The 14,101-nt window shown below is 44.3% G+C and overlaps 1 protein-coding gene across 1 annotated transcript in view; it reads left to right on the top strand.

Moving 5' to 3' along the window:
- Positions 1–13,408, top strand: part of FIGLA (folliculogenesis specific bHLH transcription factor) — a gene marked incomplete in the record, with an annotated part of 59,948 nt that extends 46,540 nt beyond the window's left edge. The window contains 3 exon segments of the mRNA XM_077469425.1: positions 1,655–1,846; positions 5,638–5,669; positions 12,775–13,408. Of these exon segments, the coding sequence (XP_077325551.1) occupies positions 1,655–1,846; positions 5,638–5,658 (213 nt within the window).
- Between the last annotated feature and the right edge of the window lie 693 nt (positions 13,409–14,101).

A 14,101-nucleotide genomic window follows, 5' to 3' on the forward strand; every position in this document is an offset into this window, starting at 1 on the left:
GAAAAGGACCTGGGGATCCTAGTAGATGGCAGCTGCTTGGCATTGCTTGAGCCTAGCAAAACGGACAGAATGTCAGCATGCATTTAAAAAGGGGATTAACTCCAGGGATAAAGCGATAATTCTCCCCACTCTACAAGACTTTGGTCTGGCCTCGCCCGGAGTATGCTTTCCAGTTCTGGTTACCAGTCCTCAGAAAGGATGTACTGGAAATGGCGTGAGTACAAAGGGCAACAAAGCTTATAAAGGGTCTGGAGGATATTTAGTTATGAAGAAAGGTTCCGAGCTTTGAATTCTCTCTGGAGAAGAGGCGCTTGAGGTCATGTTAAAGTGCTACTCCATTGTACGTGTGTGTGTGTGTGTGTGTGTGTGTGTGTGTGTATATATGATACTGTTATCGCCAGATTGTTTTAACTTGTATTATTGTGGAGAAATTCTTCTGACCTAGAACTGTTATCCAAAGTTCAGTTGATCTATTACCTCCTTTTTTGCAACAAAATCTTCTGTGAGTTATTCAGTAAACGTTTAATAGAATATAAACTCATTGAGTGGTTTGACTTGTTACTTTTTAAGGTTGTGCAAAGATGCCTGAACCCAAAGTGTCAGGTGGGTTGGCATGTTACCATGGTCATGATGGTGCAGATGAGCAGGTAAATCCAAGCAGTCCCCAAGGGGGCAGTGCTACATTTACAAGAGCTTTAGTTTTCATTACATTCAGAGATGCTGCATATTGTTTTATTTTATTTCCCCCCCCCCCCCCCCCCCGTTTGAAAGCTGGCAGGCAAGTGTAAACTTACAGCTTGTCTGTACCTGTAGGCAAACATCCAGAGCTTCCTGTTTTTGTGGCATGACAATGCCCATGTGAAAGGGGCTTTAAAGTAGGCAATTTTTTATTTTATTTTTTTTCCCCATTTTTTTTGGATTGAGTAAGGGAGGGTTAGAGCACCTGTCAAAATTTTTAGTCGCCATTGGGGAGATTTCCTTTCACTTCATGTTCCATTGTTAAACAGGAAATGAGAGGAAATCCCTGCAAGTTAAGAAAATTCCTTGGACCCCCAGGTCACCAAAACTGGTGCCCCCATTGGAAGATTCCCCCCTCCTCCTGTTCTGGGGACAAATCAAATTTTGGGTGGTTTCAATTGCGTTCACGTTCGCTAACCCTCTTCATTTGTCCCGTTTACCGTTAATCTTCCAATCAGGGGCACATAGAGCGATTAAAAACTGGCAAACGGTCTAATCCATCTCCACTCTATCCAAAACTGAAAAAACTTAAAGTTTTGCCTTTTTAGTTCTAATTTAATTTGAAAAGTTATGTACTATGCCTACCATTGTTTGGCAGCTGGCTACAGGCTAGTGGAGGAGTAGAAAGGAAATCTGGCAGCTTGTTGCCAGAAGCTTGCCTAAACAGATCTACTGTGCTTAATTTAGGACTCGGTTCCAGCTGTACTGGGAAATCTTGCTGCTGCCAGAAGCAGTACAGCTTTAAATGTGTTTCCTGGTGCTACAACTGTTGATCAACAGAATCCTGATTTTCTGAATGCTGGTTTCTAATTGTACGCAATACCTTTTTTGTTACTCGTGAAAAGTGAATTTCCAGACTGGTGAAAATAAGTTTTATTATTAGCTGTCTAACTTAATATTCTATTTTCATCTTTAGAAAATAGAAGACGTTCCTGACCTAGAAACCCCTGAAAGATACCTGGGCCCAATTCCTATGAGATGTGACTTCATGGGCCCTACCGGAATGCCATTTATGGTTAAAACTGAAGACCCAATGGGCTTGTGGAGGGCAGCAGGCATGTTTCCTGGATACCTGGGTTTCTTGCAGATCAACAAAAATGGCAGAGTGGTATGTATTAAACTAAGAGTAATGTTCCCCCTTCTTCTCTTCTTCTTCTTCTTCTTCTTCTTCTTCTTCTTTCTTCTTTTTCTTCTTTTTCTTCTTTTTCTTCTTTTTCTTCTTTTTCTTCTTTTTCTTCTTTTTCTTCTTTTTCTTCTTTTTCTTCTTTTTCTTCTTTTTCTTCTTTTTCTTCTTTTTCTTCTTTTTCTTCTTTTTCTTCTTTTTCTTCTTTTTCTTCTTTTTCTTCTTTTTCTTCTTTTTCTTCTTTTTCTTCTTTTTCTTCTTTTTCTTCTTTTTCTTCTTTTTCTTCTTTTTCTTCTTTTTCTTCTTTTTCTTCTTTTTCTTCTTTTTCTTCTTTTTCTTCTTTTTCTTCTTTTTCTTCTTTTTCTTCTTTTTCTTCTTTTTCTTCTTTTTCTTCTTTTTCTTCTTTTTCTCTTCTTTTCTTCTTTTTCTTCTTTTTCTTCTTTTCCTTCTTTTTCTTCTTTTTCTTCTTTTTCTTCTTTTTCTTCTTTTTCTTCTTTTTCTTCTTTTTCTTCTTTTTCTTCTTTTTCTTCTTTTTCTTCTTTTTCTTCTTTTTCTTCTTTTTCTTCTTTTTCTTCTTTTTTATGTGTAATACCGCTTTAAAGCGGTTCTTCACCCTAAAGGGGAAGTTCCGCTAGTATTATCCCTCCCCCCTCCGGTGCCACAATCGGCACCTTTCGGGGGGGAGGGGGGTGCAGTTACCTGGATAATCCAGGTATCTGCACCCACTTCCGGCCAGACCGCCGCATGGCTCTGCCCCCCCGCTGTGTTCTGGGAAACACACAGTTCCCAGAGACACAGCGGGGGACCATAAGAGAAGCGCAGCGCAACTCGCGCATGCGCAGTAGGGAACCGGGCAGTGAAGCCCTCATGCTTCACTTCCCGATTCCCTGACAGAGGATGGCGACGGTGGCTGCAGCGAGACGAGCAATCGCTCGTTATCTGCCGCCGACATCGCTGGAACCTGGGACAGGTAAGTGTGATATTATTAAAAGTCAGCAGCTGCAATATTAGTAGCTGCTGGCTTTTAATATTTTTTTTTTTTTTAGGTGCAGCTCCTCTTTAAATGAAGTTAAGCACAAGAGTTCCCTTTTATGTCAAAGCCCAGAGTTCTTTTACACTGGGGGGCTGCTCTTCAGACTCTGATGTAAAGGAGAACTCTGGGGACTCTAACATAAGGGATGCTCTGGGAACCCTGATCTAAGGGGGAACACTGAGAACCGTATGTACGGAGAAGACTGATGTAAGGGGGAAAACTGTGGCCTCTGGTGTAAAGGGGAACTCTGAGAACTCTGATTTATCTTAGTGTACTCAGAGGCAGGAGCTCACTCACCCCTTGGCAGTCAGCACCTCTCATCCAGATGCAGCTGAGGCTGCTGGAAGTCAAATTTCCGGCCCCCACTTTCCTTTTCTGAAGCACAGCACTGGGGATTGGAGTGGGGCAGACACAGGGTTAGGGGTGGGAGGAAGGGGAGCAGATCAAGCCCTCTCTCCTCAGCCAGCAACCCTGCTGGGAAGCCAGTCTGATCTGACTAATGTGTACGGGTTTCAGGCGGTCTGAAACCCGACTGCATGATTCCAAACCCGAACAGTACGGGCGAATCCCGGTGAGGTGGCAACCCTAGTGTGGGTATGTTTATGGAGTAGAACAGAGCCTGATATAGGTGGTGGTCTATAGTCTAACAAGCAGTTATGACAAAGCTGGTGGTGTTGCCAGCCCAAGCAAGAAGTTGGAATTTCTAGCAAATCTTTATGAACCTTTCTGTACTCATTATTTTAACATGGTAATCTTGCTATTAACTCATTCCCTATCCTAGAGTGACAACCGTACTTGGCAGCATTGGCACTACTACCACATCAGACTGCCAACTAAAACTGGGGGGTTACTTTGCAGGCAAAAGATGAGGACAAAGGAAACGATTGATGATTGGTGTGTGTGTTGTGTTTTTGTGTTTTTGTTTTTTTGTTTTCTGCATTTCCCATAGAGATTAACAGGATGAGGGAAAGAGCTGAAATTTCCCAGGCTGTACAGGACATCTCTTCCTCTTGCTGTCAGGGAGACCGGTGAGTGCACATCGCTGTCCAGTGTGCACCACCACTGCTGCATGTCAGCAGCCTGAGCTGGATCCGGAGCTCTGAGTTTGGGGTACAGACATTCAGGGTCACCTGGATGCAAAGCAGAGAGTGGTCTAATCTGTGTGTGTGACTGGATGGTGATCTGAAATATTACTGTGACTGGTGAGCTGCTGCTGTGGCATAGTTGCCAACATTCTGCAAAAATTTATAGGGATACTTTTTTTTCTGTAGGTGGCATACTACTTTGGGTAGGCATGACAGGCATGCATTGGTAGGCATGACATAAGTAGTGTGAAAAATTGGCATGCAATGGGCATGGCTTAAATGATAAATATTGGGTGTGGCTTAAAGGGGGTGTGGTTAGTCATATAGGACATGGTGCAAGGCATGGCCAGAGACCGCAGACATGGTGCAAGGCATGGCCAGAGACCACAGACATGGTGCAAGGCATGGCCAGAGACCGCAGACATGGTGCAGGAGAGACAAAGCCAACCTATCATTTTTACATAGACTTTTAACTGCAGGGTACACACACCTCTGCTTGGATGCACGTATGCTGCAGTAAAGCGCAGGCTGCCATATTCTTCACCTCTGTGGCTGGCCATGTCCCCTCTGAGTCCCGGCCAATTGGTGAGGCAAGAAATCCTCCCCACATGCTAATTGGTTGGAGAGGAGGAGGCAGCAGGAGAATCTGAGGAATCGGTCTTTTTAACCTGTGTGTTACCCCCGGAGCTGCAGCTGGGTTTTGCAATGCAGAGTCTAGGCTGGCTGCTGCCCCAGGAAATGGTTTAATATTTGGGATTCTTGCTGGGACAGCCTCCACGGGAAATTGGTCAGTTTCCTGGGAAATCCATGACTGTTGGACTGTTGGCAGCTATGCTGTGGGGATTTAGTATCTGCTAGAGAGACTGAGTCCTTTAGGAACTGACTATACAGCCTTCTAGGAGCCTTATTGTTGCCTGCAAGCTTGATTGGGACTACACTCATGTGCACCAACAGTACAACTGGGCCCTAAAACTGGCTGGCTGAAGAGCTTGTATCAAAGACTGTCCCATTTACAGCTGCAATGCAGAGACCTTCATTTATTGCTTATGCTAAAATATTCCTCTTGTGTCATTGCACCATATCCTAGCCATTCTCCTAGAGTGCACTCGACTAGTTCTAGTAGTATTAGTCAAATTTTTTAGTTAATGCTTACTTTGCCAATTCATTGGTAATAACTAATCTAGTGGTACAGAACTCTTTAGTTACCTGGGCATAGTTATTATACTGTCTCGCAGACTGTCTGAACCTACCTTCTGTGTGTTCACTTATGCCCAAACCACCATTTATTCAAACCTGTACCAATGCATTGATTTAATTTACCACTAAACAGTCTTGTGTCTATTTCCTGATGCTAATTCACAGCCAAGTTAAAGGTATCTATACTTGTGTTCTTTAAGTTCTTGCATTAACTTTTATATAACCAAGTGTGTCAGAGGGACTGAGGGTGTTCTTGGAGTCGAGGCTCATAATTACAAAGCGGCTCTGGGGTAGCACTAAACTCTGTTGCCACCAAATTGTTCCAGCACAGTCTCACTTTTGGATGTTTTATGTTCATAAATTATCAGTGTGCAATGTAGTCAATCATGCAGCCCTTGATGAAAAGTAACTAACTTTTTTTATATTGTTTGTTCCCCCCCCCCCCCCCCCCCCCTTACCAGGCATTTCAGAGTGGCCATTAACCCTACTGCTGGTAAGTAGTAACATCAGTTGGCTACCTTTTTTGTACATAAGTCAATTTGTTTGTGTGTGTGTGTGTGTGTGTGTGTGTGTGTTTTTTTTTTTTTTTTTTTACAAATTCTCCCTCTGTCCCTGGTGATTGTTTCATGAGTGTCCTTAATTGGAACCGAGCAATCTCCTTTCATAGATGTACTTGAATCAATGATATCTCATGCACATAACATGGTTTTGCAAAACCTCATGCATGGAATATGTTGTGTTGAGTTATATTTCTATATTATTATTTTTTTCCTCGCTATTAAAACGTGGCCTGACTTAGAAAATCAAAGGAATTGACCCAAGTCCATAGCGTACATGTGGTCTTGGTTAGCAATCTAGTTTCATATTTCAGAAAAGAAGAAATCTTGGGGGGGGGGGGGGGGGGCGGCGTTACTGCACCACTTACTCTAGTATTTGTAATTTGTTTCTAGTTATGTTTCTGAGCTGTCTTAGTTTAAAATGTATTTCCACTTTTGCAACCAAAATGGAGTAACTCCTACTTTTATATTTGGTACATTTTCCCATTCATATATCGCTTGAAAAAATATTTTTTTATTTTTTATCATTATTATAATTGATTTTAGGTATGCTGTGTGAATAGGAAAACATATGGTGGGGGTTTCTCAAATTCGACTGCAGAAGAAGAAATACAGTTTAACTACTTCAGCTCTCTAGACATGCGTAGGAAGCCACAGCGTGCAAGGGGGTAGAGCTATTGTGCTCCAAGCTGGCTCACAGGAAGCATCCAGCAGGGTCACATCTGGGACGTATAATGTAATCAGGCGCCAGAGAGGTTAGTCTCCATACGGCATGAGCAGGGATCCAGACTCGCCAGAGAAGCAGTTGGCTCGGTGTTGCATGCTCTGGATGGTATGCTGGCTCCATGGGTTCATGCCATTATTCCACCAGTCCTGATCCTGAAGAGGATGAGCGTGCTTTACTACAAAGGGAGCAGTTGGCTAGGTGGTAAGTACTCTGGCTGCTGTGAATTCAAGCCATTCCTTAGGTCTCTAACTGGTCTGCTGGGGACCTGAGAAGCTATGCTTGTCCTAGGTACTACACAGCACCTGCACCTCCTGCTGGTGGAACAGGGCAGTGGGCAATGTTTCAGGGGCACTGAAGTTCAAAAAGCGAAGACCCAGGAGAGGCTTTGGACCACCAAAGAGGTGGGGATGGACTCCTCTGCAACGCCTGCACAGGCATCGGAAGCAGGCCCCAGCACTTCACAGGTAAACCTGAAGCGTTCTTCCACGTACATGCTTTGAGATTTTTTTTTTTTTTTGTGTTTCTACCCCCCCCCCCCCCCCCTTTTTAACCAGTAGGGACTTCCCACCCCCTCAACAAGGTGTATGGAGTGAGTGTAATTTCAGCCACACAGTGTATTTTAAAATACAAGGCTGGTAGCTGAAAGGCAACAATGGTGAGACGGTCATAGCTCACAACCAGTGTAGCCATGGGAGTCTTCTTGGAGACAAAGGATTATATTCTCATGTCAGCTCCTTCTGACAAGTCTCTCTATGCAGTGGCTCAGCAGTTAACTCTTCAGCTCTGGGGTCATTGATTCGATGGGGCTAAGAGTCGGTAACCTGAACGGTTTCCTGGTCACTCTGGCAAAGATATCCAGGGGAGAAGGCCTGGGTGGCTGACAATTCTGCCTGCCAGCACTGGGGTGGTTGGTTCAACATTCCAGTACTTGCGTCAAGTTGGAAGTTCTCCTTGTGTTTGCGGAAGGTATCTTGCATGCCCCAAACACATTCTGGAATTTGATATATATATTGGCTAGGTGCTGTGCATTCATGACCAGAAGGGTCGGCTCGCACAGAGTATGCACTATAGTCACTGCAGTGAAAACTTTGCCTGTGTAGAACCAGCTCACCTAAAATCTTCAGGCAAGGACCGTCAGGTTCTCCTGAAGGCCGACCCACAAATGGTGAAGAAAAGGTGTTGCACCTAAACTGTTTCTTAAACACTGAGGTCATGAGTTTGAATCCCAACCAAGCTAGCACCCTGCATGTTTCACTAGTGTTTTGAGATTACAGGGTTGCTGGCTGGATGGTGCCTGATGGCCACATCACCTGTATGCACCCAATATAGCAAACTAAACAGGGGATCTCTGATGACCAGGGCCTGATATCAGAAGGTGGCTCCCTGGATGGCATCACGGAGGGTTAAAGGCCTTCAGGTGACTAGACCCTTGTAAGATACACAGGTTTATAGAACACTTGTAAAGAAGTGTGAGAAGGCCTGGGTGGGGAATCCAGCAGGCCTCCTCATTACAAAATTTTCTCTGGAGGAGGTGGTTGCAAGAGGTCAAGAAAAACCTCTAGCTCCACGACCAAGGACAGAGCAGTGGTAAAAGGCGTTCCTGTCCATTAGGTTTGATGGAAGCCGGAGAAGACTAGGGTCCAGCTTCTTGGAAGGCTTTGGTTCAGTACCCTCTACTTCCACAGACAGTTTTGCAGTCTTTCCACAGATCCAGACTTACCGGCCTAGTCTTGGGAGACGGAGGGGTATTGAATTACATGCTTCCAAGAGAATGAACACTCTCTTCTGAAAGGGACCTGTAATTCTTTTCATCCTTGCCCCTACCTGCGGACGCCTATGCCCTGAATGCACTCGATCTCGTCTGATCACAGAAGTTAAGACTAAACTCAGTGGAGACATCCTCTTGCAGTTGCGGGCACTTCCATCTGGACCATCTATAGGATGGTTAACCCTGGAATCTCAAGTTTTTTTGTTTTTTTTCTCTGGGAACTCTGGTTTCCTCCCATAAAACGTCCTCTTTGGGCCTGAACCAATATAGGGTTTGCACTCTTGGGTAGGTGCCATCGCTCAGTGCTGGTGTTCCCCCCAGGTGCTATGCCACGTCACCCACCCGCAGTCTTATGGGTGGGCAGAGAACACTGTGGTCCTTCTTATTGTATCACACTGGCTTAAATAACCACGGTTCTTTGTCCTGAGGGCTCTGGGAACCTGGTTTCTAACGAACCTGGATAATAAGAGGGATCCCCCAATATTATATTTTATGCTCCACTTATGAGATTTGGAGGCGTTGCGGCAGCTGGACCAGTTTTAGGCCTGCAGGTCTCCAAAGTAGGACCAAACTTTACTTATTGCAGGCCCTCAAGGGACTTTCCTTTTGAACTTGGTTCATGTGTCAAGGAGTTTCCTTCCTTGTTGTTTGGCAGGGACTAAAGTAAGGGTTAAAATCTCTACCTGGGCACAATGGCATTAGCTTAACAATTGGACAAGCCTATATGTAGGCAGATCTCAGAAGCTGATGCTACTCCACGCCAGATCTGTGTAGCAGCAACATGATTCAGCTCTCCCACCTTTTACCTGATAATAGAGGCTGATCTTGTCAGCAAAGGGATCAGGCTCTTTGGACACAGTCCTGTAAGCTGTAGTCCACCCTAGGGGTAAGTGCTCGCTTATCCTTATAGGTGGCTGTCCTGAAGCATGCCTTTATAAATCTAGGCTGGGCAGTGTTTTATCAGAAGGGAGGAGCCAAGGTCTCTCATAGGCGGCTGTCCTGGAAAAGAGGATACAAGTAACTCTAATCGTATAAAAAAAATTAATAAAAAAAGTTGCTTACCTGCTCTGTTGCAGTGGATTTGCACAGAGCAGCCTGGATTCTCTTCTTCTTGGGTGCCTTTTCGGTGCTCCTGGCCCCTCCCTCCTGTTGAGTGCCCCCACAGCAAGCAGCTTGCTATGGGGGTACTCGAGCTGCAGCCCCATGTGTCCATTCATACACGGAGCTGCCATTTGGCCCCACCCCCTCTTTCCTTATTGGCTCGCCTGGCTGTCAGTCAGCCAATGGTCCAGTTGCAGTATCTCAGCCAATTAGGAAGGAGTCTGAGATGGCCAAGGAACTCGTGGACAGAGAAAGGGGCTCGGGTTAGTATTAGGGGGTGCTGAAGAGGCTGCTACACACAGAAAGCTTTTTATCTTGATGCATAAAAAACCTTTGCCTTTACAATCCCTTTAAACACAAGCTGCAGTAGCAACCAAGAGCTGGTACTTTGTTTTTATTCAGCCAGCTCTTGGGTGTAAAGTCAGTGATCCATGTGGCTTTATAGCTGCCAAATCACTTCTGTGGTTACCGGGCTCTTCTGTTCTATCTGGGACCACATGAAAGGGTTTCAGGATGGGGAGGGGGAGATGAGGAACATTCATTCTTCAGTCTCCTCCTGCAGTGAAGGAAGCCAGAAGTGCTCAGGTCTGAGCAGTTTCAAGGCTATCCTTCCCTGGCTGATACAGTCAGAGAAGCAGGTAATCAAACACGCTCTGTGCTTCAATAGCTGCTTTGGAGGGCAGGGGGAGACGATGGAGGTATAGTAGATTTAAAATGGATGCAGCCAGACTCCGTGGAGGGAGATTGCTGCAGCATATTTGGCAAGTACATAATTGCAGTGTATATATAATTTATATGCAAAGTGGTTGGAGGGAAGCTTCAGACTGGCAAATTAGTTTTTTTCTTACAAATTATGTGAGCAGACTGCAGTTCCTCTTTATGTTGCCACAATTTTGGATGATTTGCAGTGAGAAAATCAGGTGTGAATTTTTATTTTGTGCTATGCAAAAATCCATAAATTTTATATTTCCAAAATCCGTATTTATTCAGGTTGAAATCTGTTCTGTGAATCTGAGTACGGTACCACATTCCATTTTACAACATTTACATTAGATGCCTTCTGTAGTCTGTATTATGCCTGCTGTATTTAAATCCTCCACTAGATGGTGCTACTGATATTTAATATTTTGCTGCAGTTTAGTTTTGTGCTCTAGCCTTTTTTTCTTAGGCTTCAAATGATACAAGATAAATAACACATTGCAAAATATTCGACAAACCTTAACTAGCCTCTTATTTATTTAGCAGTGTGGTTGCCCTTTGACGTTACAGCACGTTCAGGCCCCTTTCACATGGTTGCCTTCCGCTCTGTTCTATCTGAGCAGGGGATCTAGACTGATCCCCCCCCCTGAGTCAGGATTGGAACCAAAACAGATGTTACACATATGACATCGGTGTCCTTTTTATAACTGTAGGCTCTTTCTCATGAGCAAGCCTGATTAAGAATTAGCTGGGATGGCTAATCGCCATTTTTCCCCTTGACAGGCTGGCATTAATATTGGGGGGCATTGCTAGGATTTTGAAGAACTCCCAGAGCATGTTGAGAAATTCTGCAATGTGTGTGCCATGTCAGTGGGAAAGAATTAAAGGGGGATTGTGTAATAGAACCTGAGCTCACTCGCTGTCTACATTCTATGTAACACATTTTCCCACCCAGCATGCTTTTCTTAGGAAGAGGGGTTTTGTTTTGTTCATTTTGTTTTGTTTTTTTTGTTTGAGCTGCGCTAAAAAAAAAAAAAAAAAAAAAATCGGCCATACAGTTGGGAATCAAGTAACATTGCTTTCAGTAATTTGTAAGAATCTAGGTAACCTAATTTTAAGCATTTCAGAGCCCCTCAATGCTCAATAGGCCTGCACTTTACTGCAAGGGTTGATGGCTCATTTTGTCTGGGGTAGGAAAGAAACCGGTATACTTGCCCAATCCTCTACTCCCCCCTACAGGCAGCACTCTCCCACAATCCAGCAATCAACTGTCTCTTGGTATTCTCACATCCAGAGCAGGGCTATGGACCCTCTCTGCTCTTGATGTCAGGTCTCTAGACTGGTGAAGCATAGGGGTGCAGATGCAGGGGACCGGTCTAACTGCAAGAAGGAACAGCAGATCAAGTAAATCTCTCCATGTATTTTTCCCCGGCACATAAACAATCAATCCCTGAAATTTGAGCATGGCCCCACTGCAGGGAATAGCTCTGCAATTGCCTGGTGTTGGGCTTTAAAGGAGAGGCACAGCCAAAGTTTGGCTGTACTTCTGTGGATCACAGGAGCGCAGATCGTTCTGCAGTCCTGTGACCTGTTTTCAGCGGAAACTCGCTGTCAGCTGATGTCAGAGCCGGTCCAGGCTTGGTAAAGATTGCGACCATATGGTCAGGATCCACCCACATGTCTGGACCAGCACTCAGCTCAGCCTCTAAGCAAGCTGCTGAGAGCCTAAGCCAGACACTTCCGCTCCCTCCACAGCCCAGCTCTCCAGTGAGCGAGGAGGGGGCAGAGCAGAGAGCTGCTGACCGTCACCAGCTCTCTACTCGGAGCTGTGAGAACCGAGCGATCAGCGGTGTTTGATCACTCAGTTCTCAGCGTTGGAGATGGGTCTGATGCTGCCTACATCTAGGCAAGGATAATTCCCCCAAAAAAGTTTAAATTCCCATACAAATTTTTTTTAAATGAGGTAATAAAATTGCTGCTTACATTTTTTATTTGCTCCTTTTGAAAACTCAAACTGTTTTCATCTGCTATGCTAATATCATGTTTTGAACACTGCCTGTCCTAACTGGGTTAAACCTCTAGAAGCCGACCTTCTGCATGAGGAGAAATGGGGTGTCCCTCATTTTCAGTGGTGGCAGATTGAGTTTCCTCTCATTTCAAATTAAGAGTTGCTTGCTGTGTGCCAAAGGATGCTCAAAGCACCTGGAAAGGTAAGCAATATATTTTATTATTTTTAAAGTATTTTGTGTAAATGGGAACACAACACATGGTAGGGCCTTCTCTGACTGCAAAAAGTGAACATTTTAGGACCGCAGCTCTGGTACATGTCCCTTGTACAGCACAATGACAGGACAACTCTGCTTAGAACTACCAGCTGATTGCTGGTACTTTCAGGTATGGGAGCATGTGACTTGCTCCTTTTCCCTCATTAGACAGTGCTGGTGCTTTGTAACTGGCCGGACACCGATGCTCAGTCCTGTGTAAGTTCTAACTAGAATAGGCGCTTACATAGGATTTTGCCTAGCTGCAGGAAACGTAAGCGCAAAGGAGAGTACAGGCTGCTGCGGTGGGAGCTGGTGAAGGTGTTGCCTCACCCTGCTTAGGTTAAAAAATAGGTTCACTTCAAGAAACAAAAAAATAATCGGCTCCTGTACTTTAACACAAACGAGGACTAGGTTCTCAAAGATCCATCCACTTGTCAGCACAGAGTAATTACTGACCTTTAATAATGTCTCCTTACTTGTAGCCTCTCCAGACACTGTACAACCTCCTGCAGTTTGACCCCTGTCTGAGTTCTGACACCTTTGATGTTTGAAGCCTTCTCATACACAGCAAGCTACATTTCTGGACCAGAATTCAAGGACTACTTGCGTTTGGCGTGTCTTCAGTGTGGTTCTATTCAGTTATGGCTGAATCTACCTTAATGTGTTTTGTGTGTTTTTTGTTTTATTTATGTGACTTTCACTTTTGCTCTTTCACATATTTATGTTGCATTAAATAGTAATTTGTAGAGTATCCACTAGAGGGAGCTATAACTTTTTTTGCAAATTTTCAGCTTTAAAGAAAAGATATGGGCTGCTTGGTGAGTGCTGTGTTCTGTGACCTGACAACTTTCTAAGATGCAAAAACGCACAACTATTATGTAACAAAGCAGAAAGCTGAGCCTTCAAATGAAATGAGAAGGAATGGTTGCCCTCATGTTCATATACAAATTATATGTAGGGAAAAAACACATCTTCTCTTCCAGTTCATTCAGAATTGCATTTGTTTTTCTTTTTCGGGTAATATTCTAAAATATTAACATTTTTGTTGTAAGCAATGTATTTGTTTATGTAAATTAAAATACATGCTGGGGTTTTCTGGCAAGCTATTGTGCAGTGTGGTTTTTCCAAAGCTTCCCATTTATTTATAAACTGAAGCATAGTGAACAAGTTTACTATGTTTCAGTTATGAATGGACAGTCGTGATCGGATCACTGACTCTCCATTCAGGAAAAGGGGCCAGTAAATTACACATTTACCGGCCCCTTGCACGCATTTCATCCTGACGGATGTGGGGGGGGGGGGAGCCAGTAGAGCTGTGAGAGATGAGGGGGGGAACTGGAGAACACGGGGGCAGCAGAAAAAATAGCTGGATAGGAGTGTGTTTCTCCTCCTCCCTGCTGCAGGGATTCAGCAGCTGCAGGAGGAAAATGTAGAGATCAGTTCCTCCTATCCAGGTGTACAGGGGAGGGGGTGCACAAGCCCCCTTCAGCTTGGGACTGGGTCACAAACTTTACCCCCTGCGAAAACTGTAGTTGCGTCCTGTTCTGGGCCTCTTGTTTTTATATTTGCAAGATTAGAAGCTGTTGATTACAATATGTTAGTGCTGTACTGGAGCAGAAGCCAAGCTCTGATTGATTCATTATATGCAATGGGAAAAAAAATATTTAAATACCTGTGCGTGCAAGCAAGCTCTGTTCAATTTGTTTGTGCAGGCGCGTGTCTCTGCTGTGAACTGGACAGCATCCTTGACTCAGTAATTGCCTGACTCTCGAGTTCAATTATATATAATTTTCAGCGTGCTGGCAATTA

Source organism: Lithobates pipiens, unplaced genomic scaffold (assembly GCF_037356315.1).
Source record: "Lithobates pipiens isolate NorthernLeopardFrog02 unplaced genomic scaffold, aLitPip1_a1.2 Scaffold_8, whole genome shotgun sequence".
Classification (NCBI taxonomy): Eukaryota; Metazoa; Chordata; class Amphibia; order Anura; family Ranidae; genus Lithobates; species Lithobates pipiens.